The 23,045-nt window shown below is 45.2% G+C and overlaps 1 protein-coding gene across 2 annotated transcripts in view; it reads left to right on the plus strand.

The window, feature by feature from the left end:
- LOC139554931 (retinoic acid receptor beta-like) overlaps positions 1–23,045 on the plus strand; it is a 238,434-nt gene that overhangs the window by 117,946 nt on the left and 97,443 nt on the right. For both annotated transcript variants that reach the window (XM_071368228.1, XM_071368227.1), the window contains one exon: positions 20,973–21,114. In XM_071368228.1, the coding sequence (XP_071224329.1) occupies positions 20,973–21,114 (142 nt within the window). The remainder of the gene's footprint in view (positions 1–20,972; positions 21,115–23,045) is intronic.

Below are 23,045 nucleotides of genomic sequence, written 5' to 3' on the forward strand. Positions count from 1 at the left end.
CCCACATATGCTGAGCACTTGTTGGCAGCTTTTCCTTCACTCAGCTGTCCAACTCATCCCAAAACATCTCAATTGGATTGAGGTTGTGTGTTTGTGGAGGTCAAGTCATCTGATGCAGCACTCCGTCACTCTCCTTCTTGGTCAAATAGCCTTTACACAGCCCTCACACAGAGGTGTGTTGGGTCATTGTCCTGTTGAAAAGAAAATTATAGTCCCACTAAGCGCAAACCAGATGGGATGGCGTATCGCTGCAGAATGCAGACAGTGTCACCAGAAAAGCACCATCACACCTCCTCCTCCATACTTCATGGCAGGAACCACACATGCAGAGATCATCCGGCTACTTTGAAGAATCTAAAATGCGTCTCACAAAGACACGGCGGTTGGAATCAAAAATCTCAAATTTGGACTCATCAGACCAAAGGACAGATTTCCACCGGTCTAATGTCCATTGCTTATATTCCTTGGCCCCAACAAGTCACTTCTTATTGGAGTCCTTTAGTAGTGGTTTCTTTGCAGCAATTCGACCATTAAGGCCTGATTCACGCAGTCTCCTCTGAACAGTTGATGTTGAGATGTGTCTGTTACTTGAACTCTGTGAAGCATTTATTTTGGCTGCAATTTCTGAGGCTGGTAACTCTAACTAACTTATCCTCTGCAGCAGAGGTAACTCTGGGTCTTCCTTTCCTGTGGCGGTCCTCATGAGAGGTAGTTTCATCATAGCACTTCAAGGTTTTTGCGACTGCACTTGAAGAAACTTTAAAAGTTCTTGAAATTTTCCGTATTGACTGACCATTTCTTAAAGTAATGATGGACTGTCGTTTCTCTTTGCTTATTTGAGCTGTTCTTGCCATAATAAGGACTTGTTTTTTTACTAAATAGGGCTGTCTTCTGTTTACCACCCCTACCTTGTCACAACACAACTGATTGTCTCAAACGCATTAAGAAGGAAAGAAATTCCACAAATTAACTTTTAACAAGGCACACCTGATAATTGAAATGCAATCCAGGTGACTACCTCATGAAGCTGATTGAGAGAATGCCAAGAGTGTGCAAAGCTGTCATCAAGGCAAAGGGTGGCTTCTTTGAAGAATCTAAAATCACAAATATATTTTGATTTGTTTTACTCTTTTGGCTACTACATGATTCCATATGTGTTATTTCATAGTTTTGATGTCTTCACTATTATTCTACAATGTAGAAAAAAGTTAAACATTAAGAAAAACCCTGGAATGAGTAGTTGTGTCCAAACTTTTGACTGGTACTGTATGTATTTTACTTATATCTGTAGAGCACACAAACTTTAGGCTATAATCAACATAGTGTACCCAAGGCCAATAGACTAGGCCCAGGGCCTCTTTCGCCCTACAAACCCATAAGATTAATAAAAATCATATTGTCTGCTCTCTGTCAATAGAATGGATAGATTCACTGCCTGTGAGAAAAGAAGAATAACCCATAGTTAAGAGAAGAAGAACAGAAGAATACACTATAGGGCTTAGATACATAGAGAAAGCTTTACTTTGTGGCCCAACTTTAGTTCAGTGTACAGCGCAGGAGGCTGGTGGTGTACAGTAAGGATAACAAAAAAATATACCTTTTGAATCTAGAGGACATCATATAACATGTGGTAGAGAACCACAATCCCGTCATCTCTGGCCTCAATTTAGGATATTGGGTTTTGTGAATGTCCATGACAACGGCTATAGATTTTTCAAGTAGACTCAAATATCTCTATGGCTATAACAAACTATGGTGTTTATAGGTTAGACCTTGTCCGCATCTTCTTTGTCACGTTCTGACCTTAGTTCCTTTTTTATGTCTTTATTTTAGTTTGGTCAGGGCGTGAGTTGGGGTGGGCATTCTATGTTGTTATTCTATGTTTTGTTCTGTGTGTTATATTTCTATGTGTTTGGCCTAGTATGGTTCTCAATCAGAGGCAGGTGTCGATCGTTGTCTCTGATTGAGAATCATACTTAGGTAGCCTGTTTTCCCACTATGGGTTGTGGGTAGTTATTTTCCGTTTCATTGTTTGCACCATACGGGACTGTGTCGGTTTTCATTTATTCTCTTGTTCTTTTTTGTATTTTGTATTCATTCTCGATTAAACGATATTATGGATACGTACCACGCTGCATTTTGGTCCTCCTCTCCTTCAACCAACGAAAGCCGTTACAGAACCGTTACGTATTTTATCTAACGGGTGGCATCCCTAAGTCTAAATATTGCTGTTACAACGAGCCAGGCGGCCCAAACTGCTGCACATGCCCTGACTGCTTGCACGGAATGCAAGAGAAGTGACACAATTTCCCTTTACAAGAAATTCATGTAAGCAGACAATATTAACTAAATTTGCAGGTTTAAAAATATATACTTGTGTATTGATTTTAAAGAAAGGCATTGATATTTATGGTTAGGTTTGGTGCAACGATAGTGCTAAATCATCACTCGTTTGGCGACGTAGACTGTGATTCGATGAGAAATTAACAGGCACCGCATTGATTATAGGACACGCTAGACACGCTAGTAATATCAACCATGTGTAGTTAACTAGTGATTATGTGAAGACTGCTTGTTTTTTATAAGTTTAATGCTAGCTAGCAACTTACCTTGGCTTCTTGCTGCCCTCACGTAACAGGTAGTCAGCCTGCCACGCAGGCTCCTCATGTAGTGCAATGTAAGGCAGGTGGTTAGAGCATTGGACTAGTAACCGGAAGGTTGCAAAAACTAATCTCAGAGCTGACAAGGTAAAAATCTGTCATTCTGCCCCTGAACAAGGCAGTTAACCCACCGTTCCTAGGCCGTCATTGAAAATAAGAATGTGTTCTTAACTGACTTTCCTAGTTAAATAAAGGTGTAAAAAAAAAAAAAAAAACGGCCAAATCAGTGTCCAAAAATACCGATTTCCGATTGTTATGAAAACTTGAAATCGGCCCTAATTAATCGGCCATTCCGATTAATTGGTTGACCTCTAGTCTACAGCAAAACATCTGGTGAATAATACAAAGTAGTAACCTAAATCTACCCTTTATTGTAGCGGACAAATCAGAGGTTGGGTGAGGTGTAAAGATACATATAGTACATAAGGTATAATCAACAACATGTGTTCTCTGGAAAATAATGTAACCTTCCACGGAGTTGCATTATTTTCCAGAGAACGCATAGAGTCCTGAGTTGATTATCCCTTTTATACCAGGGCTATAATTTAACATATTTGCCACTAGAAAGGTATTCATTTGCCAGTAGAAATGTGACAGCATCCACTGAAGTAGCTAGCAAGTTTACTAGCTAGCAAGATTGCTACAGTAGTTGCCTTGGTAACCAAATAAACAGACTTGCTACTGTAGCTTAGCTAACCAATCCTAGCTTGATTTTATGAAAATGTGATTAAACAATGCCAATTATGTTGTCAATTCGACTATTGCTTTCAAAAGCAGCTCAAAAATAGAACATGTAAGAATGAACTTCATAGCCATTGTCACGGCCGTCGAAAGAACTGGACCAAAGCACAGCGTGGTTAGCGTACATATTCCTTTTTATTAGAATGACGCCGACAAAACAATAAACAATACAAAAACGACCGTGAAGCTTAAGGGCTATAGTGCCACAAACAAAGACACACAGAAAGGAGGGAAAAGGGCTACCTAAGTATGGTTCCCAATCAGAGACAACGATAGACAGCTGCCCCTGATTGAGAACCATACCCGGCCAAAACAAAGAAATACAATAACATAGAAAATAGAACATAGAATGCCCACCCAAATCACACCCTGACCAAACCCAAAATAGAGACATAAAAAGCTCTCTATGGTCAGGGCGTGACAGCCATTGAATTATACCTTGCAATTATACCGTGCGTTATATGGAATTATACAACGGGTGGGTCTAATCCTGAATGTTGATTGGTTAAAACCGCATTCCAGCCGGTGTCTATTCCACAAGTTACCAAGGGCTAAATCTATGATGTTAAAATCCCTATTTACTCTGTGCAATCCACTGTCTCATCAGCCCAGCCAGGCAATTTATAAACCTGATCTCCACTATAAAAAGCATGTAGACGTTATATCACATTTCTTTTAGACTAACATTTAGTTTTCAACAGCGGAGATTTGTATAAACCTTGCTGTCTGTCTCTCGGACATTTGCAACATTGTTTCAATATTCAATCTCCAGCTGTCCCATAGTAATGAACGTGTAGTGAATCGGCATGAGACAGACAGACAGGCAGCTTTTCTCAGCCAGTCGAAATCATGAATCAGCGTAATTTTTATGGATACATACAAAGAACTATCAATAGAAAACAGATCAAACGAAATGAAGTGCAGCTAGTTTGCTGTCTTTCCAGCTTCAGTTTGAAGTGATTGTGTTAGCTGTGTTGTTGGCTAACTTCTCTGAACAGTGTCCTGACGAGAGAACACATTTTCTATGCCAGGCGAAATTTCGCATCATTAAATCATTGTTATGGATGTATCCAAATATATGTCACTAGAAAACAGCTTAAACAAACGCAAATGCAGCTACTTTGCTATTATTTGACGTGACTGTAAGTTAGCCATAGTTGGCTAGCTAGCAAGCAAGGGATACGAATGTTGCCAGCCAGTATGGCAATGGAAGATATAGAACGAACGACTGGGTCGCGTCTATAGATACAGAATAAAAAGACTGAACGACTGGGTCGCGTCTCTGTCAACCGAACCGATAAAATGACCAGCCGGCTTGGGTAGCAACCCTAGATTTGTGTCGGGACTATATCTTCTGGAGGGATGAAATAGTATGAATCAATTAATCAAAATAACTTTTATAATGAAAATATGTCAATCATTATTTGAATATGTTGGTAACCCGTTGTATGAAAGTGATAAAGCCCTCGAAGGAGGTGTTTGGAGGATATATTGGCATGGTTTGCCGGTCCCCGACTTCGTCTCAGGCCTAACAACACCCATGCCAATATATCCTCCAAACACCGGGCTTTGAGGGCATTATCACTTAAATAATGCACGCTCTAGAATGCCCTTAAAGCCAATCAGAAACAAGTATTCAACAATGCCAGGGTATCATGTGTTCTAATTATATTTCTATGAGGTAAGGATTATATTATATCACTTAACCCCACTTAATAACATGTATAGAATGTTCACTCCAATGTTCTGCCCCAACATTCTGATTCAGGGTTCCGCCACAGGGATGGAACCTTTTAACATGTTGTCATATCTGACAGTTCTTTGGCAGGGATGTGAATTGGTTTGGAATGAACGCTTTTCCTCTCTGTTCCGGTCTTTTCTTCTCCTTAGTTCCGTAGCATTCTGCATAACAGGATTGGTTTGATTGAACCAGTTTGATGAGCAGAGAGATGTAGAGCAGTAGTTTTCAACCTGTGGTCTGCGGGGGGTAATGCAGGTGGTCCGCAAATTTGTATTCTTTGTATGATTTTTTCCCTTCTTCCAAGAATAATAACAGTTGGGGGTATTAAGGATATTATAAGCAATTTTACGTTACTTTTCACAATGCAAATTGTTAATACTAATATTAACAATAGGCTTTTACATTCAGTGATCAAATGTACTCTAAATTTGACCACCAAGATATTTAATGTTAAAAAATTCTGTGATTCCGGGATGGTGGTCTTCGAGAGCTTTTGACGGTAATTTGGTGGTGCCCAGAACAGACGATTGGGAACCGCTGAGTTAGAGGAGGTAGACAACATACACTCTGGATGACACAGACACGCATGCACTCACACACACACACAGTGTGCTGCTCCAGTCTCCCCTGGTCTCCCAGGGTCCAACTTGTCCTCTATGTGTTTTTAATGTCTTTATTTACCTCCAGCTGTCTGATGGTAATGTTAGGGAATGATCTAAAGACCTGTTAGGATGACAGTTCACTTCAGAGGGAGAGAGAGAGGGGAGTGGGGGAGAGAGAGAGAGAGAGAGAGAGAGAGAGAGAGAGAGAGAGAGAGAGAGAGAGAGAGAGAGAGAGAGAGAGAGAGAGAGAGAGAGAGAGAGAGAGAGAGAGAGAGAGAGAGAGAGAGAGAGAGAGAGAGAGAGAGAGAGAGAGAGAGAGAGAGAGAGGACATGGAGCTGTGTAGCCCTCAGTCTAAACTACCCTCAGAGCTGCTAACACACATACACATACACACATACGCAAACGTAAACACACACATGTTCAGACACACACACACACACACACACACACACACTGCTCACACACACACACACACACACACACACACACACACACACACACACACACACACACACACACACACACACACACACACACACACACATACAAACATGTTCAGATACACACACACACTGCTAACACACAGTCCGTAATGTGATTTGTCAACGTTCTACAACATGAAAGTGCTTCATTTCTAATAGAGGCAGGAAAGCAGGAGGTCAATGTGGCTCAGCACACAGAGAGGTGTGACCGGAAATTGATCTGATTATGTTAAAGGATGAAGGGATGCCATTTTCTCTTCCTTTTTCCTTTTGAAATCCCTCGTTCCCCTAGTTCAGTTGTTTTGTCTCTTTTGTTAGTGGATTATTATGTGTTACTTCAAGTGTACTTTAAGTCGATTATCTGCCTGTCTGTCTTTGTCTAGGTGTGTGTGTGCGTGCGGGTGTGCGTGTGTATGCGTGCGGGTGTGCGTGTGCGTATGCGTGTGTGTGTGTGTGTGTGTGTGTGTGTGTGTGTGTGTGTGTGTGTGTGTGAGTGAGTGTGTTGGAAAGTGTGAAGAACAATCTATTGAAATTAAGTGTGTGATTTGATACATGCTGGAGTGGAAATGAGGAGTTTCCTTTTCTACTGAGAAGTGAGATTTGATTCTGCAGACTGTATTTCCTTGGTTTATTTGAATAACTTGGTGAATGATTTAGCTGTTGGATTTACATAGGAGTTTTAGATTAGTTCATTGCTTGACAATGCTTTCAACTAAACTGAAATACAAAAAAACACAAAGGTAGCTTGTGTAATGCAAAAAAGGAAGAATATAAAGTTATGAGATGAAATGCATGTAACTAGTCATTCAATCACTGTACGCAAATGTCTAAATGTAGTCCTCATCCAAATTCTTTGTACAATTTTCCCTTCACAAATACAGATATAGTGTCTTAATTTGACATAGTGTTGTCATAGCAAATTAATCCTGCAGCAGCAGAATTTGAACGTTTAGTCCATAATGTTGCTTCATCGGTGTTTAGGATATTATATAAGCTGGTCAAAAGTAGGCTGCATGAAAAGTGAAATACTGTTAATTTAATCGTGTGTTAGTGCAGGTTCTCTGTGAATTTATGTAAATCACGAAGCTCATCTGCATTTCCTGCAGTGCAGGAAAATAATTCTCGGCAACTAAAGATCCTACATCTGTACATTATTCACAACCTCACTACTGTGTTCCTGCGTATATAATGACAGTCTTCCAGCTTACAACTCATCAGGCCTGTTAACATGCATCCTGTGTCTGAAATGTAGTCAGACAGGAGTTGCCTCCGGCCTCTGTCTCTGCCTAGGGAAGATGAGAACACAGCACTACTGTCTGACTGTCAGAGAGTTGGAGAACAGTTCAAAATACACTCCACTATGTTGGTATTCTTGAATATTCCACAATCAATCGCACACATGCACACACACACAAACACACACACACACACACACACATTCACACAAAGGAACCCATTTCCCTGATGTGTCTGTCTACCCCAGCTGGCAGTCATCATAGCTCCAATTCTAATGATAGTCATTACACTCAGAAACAGAGAACATGACCCAGATGAGCCTGCGTGTGTGTATGTGTGTGTGTGTGTGTGTGTCCATGCATGCATGTGTATGCTTTGTGTGTGTGCGTGCGTGTGGTATGTGTGTGTGTGTGTGTCCATGCATGTATGCTTGGTGTGTGTGTGCGTGCGTGTGGTATGTGTATGTGTGTGTGTCCACGCATAAGTATGTATGGTGTGTGTGTGTGTGCGCATGTGTCCATGCACGCGTGCGTATGCTTTGTGTGTGTGTGTATGGTATGTGTGTGTGCGTATGCTTTGTGTGTGTGTGTATGGTATGTGTGTGTGTGTGTGTCTGGGTTGGTTCTTCTATCCTTGTGGGGACCTAAAATTCCCATAAGTCCCCACAAGGATAGTAAGGGACATTTCATACATCCCCATGTGGACAAAGGCTAATTTAAGCTTAGTGGTTAGGTTACAATTAGGGTTAGGGTTACAATTAGGGTTAGTGTAAGGGGCTAGTGGTTAGGTTGAGGGTTAGGAGTTAAGTATATGGTTTGGGTTAGGGTTATGGGATGAGGAAAATAGGATTTTGAATTAAATATTTTTTAGGTCCCCACAGGATAGAAGAACATAACGTGTGTGTGTGTGTGTGTGTGATTCACTTTGCTTAAAAAATAATCATAAATTTAAAAAAAATTGCATATCTGCTTGAAATGTGTTGGCTTAACGTTGGCTTTCATTTAAATCACGCATCAATGATAGATGCACTAAAACAAGCTATGAACACAGATCTCCAGTTATAATTCAAAACAGTACAAGGCTTCATTGAGATGTCAGCCTCTGTCTCCACTGTCCAGCCTGGTTAAGAAGCCTGCTGCTTTTCTTGAAATCGATCCTGTATGTATCGATCCTGTATGTACGTCAGAAGCTTAGTGGAGCAGAGTGTTACAATCTGCTGAGAGAGAAGAGAAGACTGAAGATATATGCTGGGTGCCCCCAGGCCAGCGCCAAGACTGGGCCAGAAAGACAAGGGCTGAATAGGAGAGAGAGAGAGAGAGAGAGAGAGAGAGAGAGAGAGAGAGAGAGAGAGAGAGAGAGAGAGAGAGAGAGAGAGAGAGAGAGAGAGAGAGAGAGAGAGAGAGAGAGAGAGAGAGAGAGAGAGAGAGAGAGAGAGAGAGAGAGAGAGAGAGAGAGAGAGAGAGAGAGAGAGAGAGAGAGAGAGAGAGAGAGAGAGAGAGAGAGAGAGAGAGAGAGAGAGAGAGAGAGAGTGAGAGAGTGAGAGAGGGGGAGATAGGGTAGAAAGAGAGAGATAGAAGGGGGAGAGAGAGATAGAAGGGGGAGATAGGGTAGAAAGAGATAGGGTAGAAAGAGAGAGATAGAAGGGGGAGATAGGGTAGAAAGAGAGAGATAGAAGGGGGAGATAGGGTAGAAAGAGAGAGATAGAAGGGGGAGATAGGGTAGAAAGAGAGAGATAGAAGGGGGAGATAGGGTAGAAAGAGAGAGATAGAAGGGGGGAGGAGGGGAGATAGGGTGGAGAGAGAGATAGAAGGGGGAGATAGGGTAGAAAGAGAGAGATAGAAGGGGGAGATAGGGTAGAAAGAGAGAGATAGAAGGGGGGAGGAGGGGAGATAGGTTGGAGAGAGAGATAGAAGGGGGGAGGGGAGATAGGGTGGAGAGAGAGATAGAAGGGGGAGATAGGGTCGAAAATAGAGAGATAGAAGGGGGAGATAGAAGGGGGGAGGAGGGGAGATAGGGTGGAGAGAGAGAGAAATACAGTGAACATAGCCTTGCTATTGAGAAAGGCCGCCAAAGGAAGACCTGGCTCTGAGGAGAAGACAGGCTATGTGCACACTACACTGCCCACAAAATGAGATGGAAACTGAGCTGCACTTCCTAACTTCCTGCCCAATGTATGACCATATTAGAGACACATATTGTCATGTTTTGTCTTTGATCATCATGTCTTGTCCCTGTGCTTCCCTCTGCTGGTCTTATTAGGTTCTTTCCCTCTTTCTATCCCTCTCTCTCCCCCTCCCTCTCTCCCTCTCTCGCTCTCTCTCTCTATCGTTCCGTTCCTGCTCCCAGCTGTTTCTCATTCTCCTAACTACCTCATTTACTCTTTCACACCTGTCCCCTATTTTGCCCTCTGATTAGAGTCCCTATTTCTCCCTCTGTTTTCCGCTTCTGTCCTTGTCGGATTCTTGTTTGATGTTTGCTGTTCTGTGTCCTTGTTCCGCCCTGTCGTGTTTTTGCCTTCTTCAGATGCTGCGTGTGAGCAGGTGTCTATGTCAGCTACGGCCTGTGCCTTCCTGAAGCGACCTGCAGTCTGTGGTCGCGTCTCCAGTCGTTCCTCTCTACTGACGAGAGGATTTCAGTTTCCTGTTTTGGATTTTCCTATGATAATATCCAGGAGTATCATTGTTTGTTTAAGACTGGATTAAAGACTCTGTTTCTCTTAAGTCGCTTTTGGGTCCTCATTCACCAGCATAACAGAAGAATCCGACCAAGAATGGACCCAGCGACTACGGATTCTCGCAACACTGCCGTCGAGTTCCAGGGAGCAATGCTCGGCAGACACGAGCAGGAATTGTTTGCTGCTCGTCATGCCGTTGAGACCCTGGCCGCTCAGGTCTCCGATCTCTCAGGACAGTTTCAGAGTCTTCGTCTCGTGCCACCAGCTACTTCCTGGTCTTCCGAGTCTCCGGAACCTAGGGTTAATAACCCACCATGTTACTCTGGGCAGCCCACTGAGTGTCGCTCCTTTCTCACCCAGTGTGATATTGTGTTCTCTCTCCAGCCCAACACATACTCAAGAGAGAGAGCTCGGATCGCTTACGTCATATCACTCCTTACTGGTCGGGCTCGGGAGTGGGGCACAGCTATCTGGGAGGCAAGGGCTGAGTGTTCTAACGTTTATCAGAACTTTAAAGAGGAGATGATACGGGTTTTTGATCGTTCAGTTTTTGGGAAGGAGGCTTCCAGGGCCCTGGCTTCCCTATGTCAAGGTGATCGATCCATAACGGATTACTCTATAGAGTTTCGCACTCTTGCTGCATCCAGTGACTGGAACGAGCCGGCGTTGCTCGCTCGTTTTCTGGAGGGACTCCACGCTGAGGTTAAGGATGAGATTCTCTCCCGGGAGGTTCCTTCCAGCGTGGACTCTTTGATTGCACTCGCCATCCGCATAGAACGACGGGTAGATCTTCGTCACCGAGCTCGTGGAAGAGAGCTTGCGTTAACGGTGTTTCCCCTCTCCGCATCTCAACCATCTCCTCCCACCGGCTCAGAGACTGAGCCCTTGCAGCTGGGAGGTATTCGCATCTCGACTAAGGAGAGGGAACGGAGAATCACCAACCGCCTTTGCCTCTATTGCGGTTCTGCTGGACATTTTGTCATGTCATGTCCAGTAAAAGCCAGAGCTCACCAGTAAGCGGAGGGCTACTGGTGAGCGCTACTACTCAGGTCTCTCCATCAAGATCCTGTACTACCTTGTCGGTCCATCTACGCTGGACCGGTTCGGCTGCTTCCTGCAGTGCCTTGATAGACTCTGGGGCTGAGGGTTGTTTTATGGACGAAGCATGGGCTCGGAAACATGACATTCCTCTCAGACAGTTAGGGAAGCCCACGCCCATGTTCGCCTTAGATGGTAGTCTTCTCCCCAGTATCAGATGTGAGACACTACCTTTAACCCTCACAGTATCTGGTAACCACAGTGAGACCATTTCCTTTTTGATTTTTCGTTCACCTTTTACACCTGTTGTTTTGGGTCATCCCTGGCTAGTATGTCATAATCCTTCTATTAATTGGTCTAGTAATTCTATCCTATCCTGGAACGTTTCTTGTCATGTGAAGTGTTTAATGTCTGCTATCCCTCCTGTTTCTTCTGTCCCCTCTACTCAGGAGGAACCTGGTGATTTGACAGGAGTGCCGGAGGAATATCATGATCTGCGCACGGTCTTCAGTCGGTCCAGAGCCAACTCTCTTCCTCCTCACCGGTCGTATGATTGTTGTATTGATCTCCTTCCGGGGACCACTCCCCCTCGGGGTAGACTATACTCTCTGTCGGCTCCCGAACGTAAGGCTCTCGAGGATTATCTGTCTGTTTCTCTCGACGCCGGTACCGTGGTGCCTTCTTCCTCTCCCGCCGGAGCGGGGTTTTTTTTTGTTAAGAAGAAGGACGGTACTCTGCGCCCCTGCGTGGATTATCGAGGGCTGAATGACATAACGGTTAAGAATCGTTATCCGCTTCCCCTTATGTCGTCAGCCTTCGAGATTCTGCAGGGAGCCAGGTTCTTTACTAAGTTGGACCTTCGTAACGCTTACCATCTCGTGCGCATCAGAGAGGGGGACGAGTGGAAAACGGCGTTTAACACTCCGTTAGGGCATTTTGAATACCGGGTTCTGCCGTTCGGTCTCGCTAATGCTCCAGCTGTCTTTCAGGCATTAGTTAATGATGTACTGAGAGACATGCTGAACATCTTTGTTTTCGTTTACCTTGACGATATCCTGATTTTTTCACCGTCACTCGAGATTCATGTTCAGCACGTTCGACGTGTACTCCAGCGCCTTTTAGAGAATTGTCTCTACGTGAAGGCTGAGAAGTGCGCCTTTCATGTCTCCTCTGTCACATTTCTCGGTTCTGTGATTTCCGCTGAAGGCATTCAGATGGATCCCGCTAAGGTCCAGGCTGTCAGCGATTGGCCCGTTCCTAAGTCACGTGTCGAGTTGCAGCGCTTTCTCGGTTTCGCTAATTTCTATCGGCGTTTCATTCGTAATTTCGGTCAAGTGGCTGCCCCTCTCACAGCTCTGACTTCTGTCAAGACTTGCGTTAAGTGGTCCGGTTCCGCCCAGGGAGCTTTTGATCTCCTCAAGAAGCGTTTTACTTCCGCTCCTATCCTTGTTACTCCTGACGTCACTAAACAATTCATTGTCGAGGTTGACGCTTCAGAGGTGGGCGTGGGAGCCATTCTGTCCCAGCGCTTCCTTTCTGACGATAAGGTCCATCCTTGCGCTTACTTTTCTCATCGCCTGTCGCCATCGGAACGCAACTATGATGTGGGTAACCGCGAACTGCTCGCCATCCGCTTAGCCATAGGCGAATGGCGACAGTGGTTGGAGGGGGCGACCGTCCCTTTTGTCGTTTGGACTGACCATAAGAACCTTGAGTACATCCGTTCTGCCAAACGACTTAATGCACGTCAAGCTCGTTGGGCGTTGTTTTTCGCTCGTTTCGAGTTCGTGATTTCCTATCGCCCGGGAAATAAGAACACCAAGCCTGATGCCTTATCCCGTCTCTTTAGTTCTTCTGTGGCTTCTACCGACCCCGAGGGGATTCTCCCTGAAGGGCGTGTTGTCGGGTTGACTGTCTGGGGAATTGAGAGACAGGTAAAGCAAGCACTCACTCACACTGCGTCGCCGCGCGCTTGTCCTAGTAACCTTCTGTTCGTTCCTGTCTCTACTCGTCTGGCTGTTCTTCAGTGGGCTCACTCTGCCAAGTTAGCTGGCCACCCCGGCGTTCGGGGTACGCTTGCTTCTATTCGCCAGCGGTTTTGGTGGCCTACTCAGGAGCGTGACACGCGCCGTTTCGTGGCTGCTTGTTCGGACTGCGCGCAGACTAAGTCAGGTAACTCTCCTCCTGCCGGTCGTCTCAGACCGCTTCCCATTCCTTCTCGACCATGGTCTCACATCGCCTTAGACTTTATTACCGGTCTGCCTTCGTCTGCGGGGAGGACTGTGATTCTTACGGTTATCGATAGGTTCTCTAAGGCGGCACATTTCATTCCCCTCGCTAAGCTTCCTTCCGCTAAGGAGACGGCACAAATCATCATTGAGAATGTGTTCAGAATTCATGGTCTCCCGTTAGACGCCGTTTCAGACAGAGGCCCGCAATTCACGTCACAGTTTTGGAGGGAGTTCTGTCGTTTGATTGGTGCTTCCGTCAGTCTCTCTTCCGGGTTTCATCCCCAGTCTAACGGTCAAGCAGAAAGGGCCAATCAGTCGATTGGTCGCATATTACGCAGCCTTTCTTTTCGAAACCCTGCGTCTTGGGCAGAACAGCTCCCCTGGGCAGAATACGCTCACAACTCACTTCCTTCGTCTGCTACCGGGCTATCTCCGTTTCAGAGTAGTCTTGGGTACCAGCCTCCTCTGTTCTCGTCCCAGCTCGCCGAGTCCAGCGTTCCCTCCGCTCAGGCTTTTGTCCAACGTTGTGAGCGCACCTGGAGGAGGGTCAGGTCTGCACTTTGCCGTTACAGGGCGCAGACTGTGAGAGCCGCCAATAAACGTAGGATTAAGAGTCCTAGGTATTGTCGCGGTCAGAGAGTGTGGCTTTCCACTCGTAACCTTCCCCTTACGACAGCTTCTCGCAAGTTGACTCCGCGGTTCATTGGTCCGTTCCGTGTCTCTCAGGTCGTCAATCCTGTCGCTGTGCGACTGCTTCTTCCGCGACATCTTCGTCGCGTCCACCCTGTCTTCCATGTCTCCTGTGTCAAGCCTTTTCTTCGCGCTCCCGTTCGTCTTCCCTCCCCCCCCCCGTCCTTGTCGAGGGCGCACCTATTTACAAGGTACGGAAGATCATGGACATGCGTTCTCGGGGACGTGGTCACCAGTACTTAGTGGATTGGGAGGGTTACGGTCCTGAGGAGAGGAGTTGGGTTCCATCTCGGGACGTGCTGGACCGTTCGTTGATTGATGATTTCCTTCGTTGCCGCCAGGGTTCCTCCTCGAGTGCGCCAGGAGGCGCTCGGTGAGTGGGGGGGTACTGTCATGTTTTGTCTTTGATCATCATGTCTTGTCCCTGTGCTTCCCTCTGCTGGTCTTATTAGGTTCTTTCCCTCTTTCTATCCCTCTCTCTCCCCCTCCCTCTCTCCCTCTCTCGCTCTCTCTCTCTATCGTTCCGTTCCTGCTCCCAGCTGTTTCTCATTCTCCTAACTACCTCATTTACTCTTTCACACCTGTCCCCTATTTTGCCCTCTGATTAGAGTCCCTATTTCTCCCTCTGTTTTCCGCTTCTGTCCTTGTCGGATTCTTGTTTGATGTTTGCTGTTCTGTGTCCTTGTTCCGCCCTGTCGTGTTTTTGCCTTCTTCAGATGCTGCGTGTGAGCAGGTGTCTATGTCAGCTACGGCCTGTGCCTTCCTGAAGCGACCTGCAGTCTGTGGTCGCGTCTCCAGTCGTTCCTCTCTACTGACGAGAGGATTTCAGTTTCCTGTTTTGGATTTTCCTATGATAATATCCAGGAGTATCATTGTTTGTTTAAGACTGGATTAAAGACTCTGTTTCTCTTAAGTCGCTTTTGGGTCCTCATTCACCAGCATAACACATATTTCCCTCAGATTACACAGATCCACAAAGAATTCGAAAACAAACCCGATTTTGATAAACTCCCATATCTACTGGGTGAAATACCAGTGTGCCATCACAGCAGCAAGATTTGTGACCTGTTGCCACAAGAAAAGGGCAACCAGTGAAGAACAAACACCATTGTAAATACAACCTATATTTATGTTTATTTATTTTTCCCTTTTGTAGTTAAATTATTTGCACATCATTACAACACTGTATATAGACATAATATGACATTTGAAATGTATTTATTATTATTTATTATTTTGTAATGTTTACTGTTCATTTTGATTATTTATTTCACTTTTGTTTATTATCTATTTCACTTGCTTTGGCAATGTAAAAATATCTTTCCCATGCAAATAATGCCCCTTAAATTGAAATTGAATTGAAATAGAGAGATAGAGAGAAAGGGGGAAGACGGGAGAGAGGGGGGAGGGAAAGAGAGAGAGAGAGATAGAGTGAGGAAACCTGAAGAATGGGGCCACAATGGGTCATCTGTGGGTGGTGGGTGATCTGAAACCCATCGGGGGGCTCTCCTCATTCTCTGCTCCATCCTCTCTATCCAGTCTCCCTCTCTCTTTTTCCATTTTCTCTACCCCTCTGTCTCTGTCTCTCTATCTATTCAGGCCATGCTGGCTGAGTTACTTCTCGTTTGAAAGCCCCCGACTCACTCACTGTCTTTCTTTCTCCCTCTTTATTTGAACCTCTCCTGCTGCTGTGGTAGCACACTGGTAATTCACCTAATAGATATGGGAGTCTCTCTCTCTCTCTGTCTCTGCTCTCTCTCTCTCGCTCTCGCTCTCCTATCTTCTCGTTCTCTCCGTCTTCTTTCTTTGTCTCTGTTGCTCTCTCTCTTCTCTGTCTGTCTGTCTGTCTCTCTCTCCTCTCTTTCTCTCTTCTCTCTCTCTTCTCTTTTCTCTCTCTCTCTCTGTCTCTCTCTCACTCTCTCTCTCTCTCTCTTCTGTCTCTGTCTCTGTCTCTGTCTCTCTCTCTCTCTCTCTCTCTCTCTCTCTCTCTCTCTCTCTCTCTCTCTCTCTCTCTCTCTCTCTCTCTCTCTCTCTCTCTCTCTCTCTCTCTGTCTGTGTTATCTGCTGAGGTTTCATGATCACCAGGGCAACAAAGCCAGTCTTTGTGCCATGCGGAGCTCCTTTCTTACTCTCTTATTTACTCTGCCTTTTCAATGTCACCCAACCCTGGTCCAGCCCGCTCTGCTCCTCACCTCTTCCATGTTCTACAGAGGAACACAAATCTCACACAATGGTGAACCAAAAACATTATTCTCTCCCCTCCTTGCACCTTGTAACACAACTCTGTCCCCCCTCACTATCTCTCCATCGGTCCCTTCATCCCTCCCTCCATCCACCTCTCCACTCCACTCCACTCCACTCCTCTCTTTCTCTCTCTCTCTCTCTCTCTCTCTCTCTCTCTCTCTCTCTCTCTCTCTCTCTCTCTCTCTCTCTCTCTCTCTCTCTCTCTCTCTCTCTCTCTCTCTCTCTCTCTCTCTCTCTCTCTCTCTCTCTCTCTCTCTCTCTCTCTCTCTCTCACCATCTATCTCCCGCTCTCCCTCTCTGACCCTCCCCCATCCATCCATCCATCCATCTATCTATCCCTCACTCTCTCTCTTGCTCCCCCCCCTCTCTCTGTCTCTCACCTCTCTGGTGAACTGCAGGTGTAAGTAATAGCCAAGGGTAATTGTCCCCCCACCCCCTCTCCTCCTCTCCTCCTCTTCTTCCTGGAACCCCCTAGGGTCTCTGGTGTCCTCTTGGCTTTCCGCCGCAGTGATAAGATGTCCATGCTATTAAGAATGAAAGCTAATCCCTCTCTCTACCTCTCTTCCTCTCTTGTAGTGAATACTCAGGCAGCACAAAACACCTCAGTCACAGGGAAGGGCAGGGGGTGGAAGAGGGGAGGCTGGTAGAGAAAGGGGGGGAGGGGTAAATGAAGAGTGGGAGGTGAAGCGAAGGGGTTGAGTTGTGTGGGTAAATAATTGATGTTCGGCACTTTCGTTTTTTAATCTGTAAATGAGACGTCCACTAAGATGCCTCTAGGGTCCTGGACTCAGTGTGTGTTACACCCTATCAGTGTTAGTGTGTGTGTGTGTGTGTGTGTGTGCGACACCCTATCCCTCCTCCCATTAAGGATAACAAGATGGAGGATAATGATCCGGTTGAGAGAGTGTCTGTCCTGTCTGTCTCCCAGGTGGATCACATCATGTCCCCTGAGTGGTGTCTGCCTGTGTGTGTGTGTGTGTGTGTGTGTGTGTGTGTGTGTGTGTGTGTGTGTGTGTGTGTGTGTGTGTGTGTGTGTGTGTGTGTGTGTGTGTGTGTGTGTGTGTGTGTGTGTGTGTGTGTGTGTGTGTGTGTGCGTGCGTGCGAGAGAGACACAGAGAGACTTTAGTCTGTAGAGACCAGACTGGGGTCAGTGTCCACTCCTTTAATGTATTTAGCCACCAGAATTGGGCCCCCCAGCTGGTGTGTGTGTGTGTGTGTGTGTGTGTGTGTGTGTGTGTGTGTGTGTGTGTGTGTGTGTGTGTGTGTGTGTGTGTGTGTGTGTGTGTGTGTGTGTGTGTGTGTGTGTGTGTGTGTGTGTGTTAGAGCTGAGCGATATGGAGCTGGGCCAAAAAAAAAATTGATATGGACAAAAATCCATATTGTGATAAATTGACACATTTTTTGCGATAAAGATAAATCAGAGTTAAATTATTTTTAGGGGGAGGTGGGCGATATGGACGAAAAGTCATATCACGATATACTGTATTAGTGTTTTATTAGTTAGAATTGTTCTTCCACTTTAACATTACAGAGTATTGTGTGTAGATTGTTGACAAAAAATGACGATTAAATCAACTTTAATCCCACTTTGTAACACAATAAAATGTGGGAAACATCAAGGGGTGTGAATACTCTCTGAAGGCGCTATTCACCAACTGAGGAAGTGGGAACTCAAAACACTTAGCTTCGAAAGCTGTGACTCTCCTCTCCTCTCTCTCATGTCGGTCATTTTCGGTTTATCGTCACCTGCTGGTGGTTAGATAAACACCTTTGTAAAATGCCTTGCTCAAGGCTGTGCTGTGATATCTCATTATGAGTTTCAAACAGACTCAACAAGCATCATAGTGGCTGCTGTGAAATATCACATGGACACCAGTGTCACAGGCCAGCTCTGTACACTGAAATGCAAGAGAGAGATCGAGAGAGAGAGAGAGAGAGAGAGAGAGAGAGAGAGAGGTAGGTAGAGAGAGACAGATTGGTAGAGAGAGACAGGTAGGTAGAGAAAGAGAGGGAAAAGGGAAGAGAGAGAAAGAAGGAGCGAAGGAATCAGTTTGGTAGAGATAGAGAGCGAGGGAGAGAGGAAGAGGAGAGAGAGGGCAGATGTGATGATTAAGTCTGAGTGTGTCAGGGTGTGTGTGTGATTGTGCTTCCCTGGAGGAACGCAGAGATGAAGGTCTCCCAGAGTCATGGCATCTGTTGACTGCTGCTGCTAGTGAAGAATCGCTTCACAAAGACTCTGAGGCAGACACACACCGATGCATGCACACACACACACCGATGTACGCACACACACACACACACACCGATGCACGCTCACACAACACACCCCGCTCCAAGGGCAGCCAGCTGCCTCTAGAGCCTGTTATCCTGGCATGCACGGTCATGTGTGTGTGTGTGTTACCTATCTATTAGAACAGACAGGTCATTTATAAGAATTCTCTCTGCTCAGATCAGGTAGGATGAAGACACACACAAACACAAACACGAACACGTAGATCAGCCAAGAATAAAGACCTCTATTAAGAAAATGAATAACACCAGTCGAGGGGAGGTGACCCCGACAGGTCACATGGTGTTGAGATCTTAGACATGATTGGCTAGTTGTTGTGGTTGCCATGGCACCAAGGGGCGGTACCGGTATGTTGACGGATGTTACACACACACACACAAGCTACAGCGTCAGCCGTTTCAGCCCTGTGTGGGCGCGACCTAATCTGTTACCCATCATGCATCCTGCTCCCCTAATGAAAATGCAAGGTCCCATCCGTCACAGGAGCATATGGCAAATAGAAATTGAACCACACACACCTTCTCAGGCAGAGCGAGGGACGCCCAAGAGGGTGTGGATGATGGAGGATCATTGAGAAGGACCCCAGAGCCATAACAAATGAATAACAACTGAAACTTCTTTAAGGAAGCTGCTTGAATTCTTCCTTTTCTCCCTCGGATACCTCTCATCTCTCTCCCCCTGCTTTGACTGTGTTGATAGGCAAATGCTGTGACTTATTGTATAGAAGCAACAGGTACAAAACAGTGACAGCATAGTTCTTTTTGGACACACTGTAAACCTAAACCATGTTTTTTTTGGAGGGGGGGTTCATTCTCCTATTATATTCAATTACACCAGCATTCATAGAAAGTCACGCCACTTCACCGAACATCACTTAGCTTGGCTTCACTTAACATTCCATGTTAACATCCTCTACGACTCTCCCTCTGATTATCTCTCACTCTCACACACGTTGCTCTGACTCACTGTCACTATGTCACTTGGTGCATCCTGAGCTGAATGCAGTCAAGCAATATTTCAGTGGAGGCTCCTCAGAGGAGGAAGGGGAGGACCATCCTCCTCAATAATTTTTTTTGCTAAAACTATACTAAATATAACCAAATAATTTATTAAAACACACTATTTTGCAAAGAACGTCTACAGTAGCCTCAGCAGCACTCTGTAGGGTAGCACCATGGTGTAGCCGGAGGACAGCTATCTTCCATCCTCCTCTGGGTACATCTACTTCAATTCAAAACCTAGGAGGCTTATGGTTCTCACCCCATTCCATAGACTTATACAGTAATTATACCTAGGAGGCTTATGGTTCTCACCCCATTCCATAGACTTATACAGTAATTATGACAACTTCCGGAGGACGTCCTCCAGCCTATTAGAGCTCTTTCGCCAGGTTACAGGCGCATTGAAGTCCACAAGCGAAGGGAAGAAGTGAGAGGACGAGAGCGCGTAGATGAGAGAAGGAATACAACGTGGCTGATATGAAAGTGAACTGTGTTTACACGTGATCAGGGGTGTATTCATTCAACCGATTCTGTTGAAAAACTTTTCTTAAACGGAAGCAAACGGAACAAAATAGGGATAAACATACCTGAATTTGTCCCATAGAAACTCTCGTTTGCAACTGTTGGACTAATGATTACACCCTATATCAGCTAGATTCAGGCAAGAGTGTGCAAGACGTATTGAATGTCACTGTCTGTCCTCAAATATGTCTCGACCTATCTGCACCTAAGTTGTAAACTTTCATTCATAGGCTAGGTTGTATAAACCTCATGATGGGTATCGGGAAAATTAGAGTATCATGTTGTAGCCTAAACCTACCAATGTTACATTGAGCTGGGTGAATGGAATATGAATGACAGTCATCCAATATGCTGTAATAGAAATAAGGCCAAGCTCATAAACAAAAATCGTCCTCCCTCATATTAAACCGCACCAACTGCCACTGGGCAGTCTTTAATTGACCTTTTATCCGGTGTGAGAAATGTAGTCATGACTCATGTAACCTTGTTTTACCAGAAAGACTGATCTCTCTCTCTCTCTCTCTCTCTCTCTCTCTCTCTCTCTCTCTCTCTCTCTCTCTCTCTCTCTCTCTCTCTCTCTCTCTCTCTCTCTCTCTCTCTCTCTCTCTCTCTCTCTTTCGCTCTTTCTCTCTTTCTCTCTTTCTCTCTTTCTCTCTCTCTCTCTCCACTCTCTCTCTTTCTCTCTCTCTCTCTCTCTCCACTCTCTTTCTTTCTCTCTCTCTCTCTCTCTCTCTCTCTCTCTCTCTCTCTCTCTCTCTCTCTCTCTCTCTCTTTTTCTCTCTCTTTCTCTCTCTCTCTCTCTCTCTACCCCCCCCTCAGGGTTTTTTCCGTAGATCCATCCAGAAGAACATGGTCTACACGTGTCACCGGGACAAGAACTGCAACATCAACAAGGTGACCAGGAACCGCTGTCAGTACTGCCGGCTCCAGAAGTGCTTTGGCGTGGGCATGTCCAAAGAGTGTGAGTCTCAATCTCACACACACATGCACACGCATATGCGCACACACACACACCGTTGTTAGTACTGCCGGCTCCAGAAGTGCTTTTCTATGGGAATGTCCAAAGAGTGTTAATTAGTTTGTCTAAACCCACAAATGAATACCAAACCACACCGCTATGTAAGTTTCCTGGAATAAGAGGGAGCGAGGGACCCCTAGTCTTGATCAGAGGTCAAATGCTACACCCACCATCCTTTCCATCCTCTAGTGGATTTAAATACACACAGACACACACACACCATCCTATTCATCCTCTAGTGGATTTAAATACACACAGACACACACACCATCCTTTCATCCTCTAGTGGATTTAAATACACACAGACACACACACCATCCTATTCATCCTCTAGTGGATTTAAATACACACAGACACACACACCATCCTATTCATCCTCTAGTGGATTTAAATACACACAGACACACACACCATCCTTTCATCCTCTAGTGGATTTAAATACACACAGACACACACACCATCCTTTCATCCTCTAGTGGATTTAAATACACACAGACACACACACCATCCTATTCATCCTCTAGTGGATTTAAATACACACAGACACACACACCATCCTATTCATCCTCTAGTGGATTTAAATACACACAGACACACACACCATCCTATTCATCCTCTAGTGGATTTAAATACACACAGACACACACACCATCCTTTCATCCTCTAGTGGATTTAAATACACACAGACACACACACACCATCCTATTCATCCTCTAGTGGATTTAAATACACACAGACACACACACCATCCTATTCATCCTCTAGTGGATTTAAATACACACAGACACACACACCATCCTTTCATCCTCTAGTGGATTTAAATACACACAAACACACACCATCCTATTCATCCTCTAGTGGATTTAAATCCTTCAGCTCTCTGCTCTTGCACTTTTTTACTTTTTAAGTGGATTGCATTTCTCACTTTTAATGATATGGTGTGTGTGTGTGTGTGTGCGTGCGTGCGTGCGTACGTGCGTGGGTGCGTACGTGCGTGGGTGCGTGTGCATGCGAGTGTGTTGTTGCTAGGCTCAGCAGGGTTATATCCAACATGCTGTATCAGGTGATTAGCACTCCAGCAACAGCAGAACTTTTCTCAAGTCCGTTGAAATTAAAGTAGAACTTGTTTGATTCCTCCATCTTACCTTGATTTCTGACAGAAATCCCCCAGCATCCACACACTGTACCCTTCAAGAGGGTTGATCCTATAGTGTCTGTGCCTGTATGTGTCTGAAGTACAGAACTGGCTGGTGGGACTCTCTCCCAGGAGAAAGATGGATGGATGAGAGGAACTAGTGCAGGTGAATGATAAAGAGATTTCTTTGGTGGTTAAATTCTCAAACACGATCCGCGTACTTCCTACACACTTTAAGGCCCTTTGAAACACATCAGCGACAGATTTACCCTTGAATCCATTACAATTACAAAGATTCATTCATTCTGAAAGGTGACATTTAAATTGTAATTTGCGATATACATTTTGCAATTCCATCCCATTGAGAAGGGTATCCTTGACGACCTGATTAGAAGACACCTCCACACATAGTACACTGTCTCCTTTTTTATTAAATGATCAAAGTATTACAGTTTGACACGAGGACATGAGAACGGTTGCAGGTGTTGCACATGGAAAAGGTAACAGTAACATGATAACCACTGGTCAATCATGCTGTGAAGGTAACAAGTACTCTCTTATCCAAAAATGGTAAAACCACTGTCCTTGAAATCAACGACTTGATGTGAGTGGCATGCATCATCACCCAACCCACTAAAGAACCGAGTGTGTTCAACCGTTGGAGTGTGTGTGTTTGTATGTGTGTGTGTGTGTGTGTGTGTGTTTGTATGTGTGTGTGTGTGTGTGTGTGTGTGTTTGT

This window comes from Salvelinus alpinus, chromosome 26 (genome assembly GCF_045679555.1).
Source record: "Salvelinus alpinus chromosome 26, SLU_Salpinus.1, whole genome shotgun sequence".
NCBI classification, from domain to species: domain Eukaryota; kingdom Metazoa; phylum Chordata; class Actinopteri; order Salmoniformes; family Salmonidae; genus Salvelinus; species Salvelinus alpinus.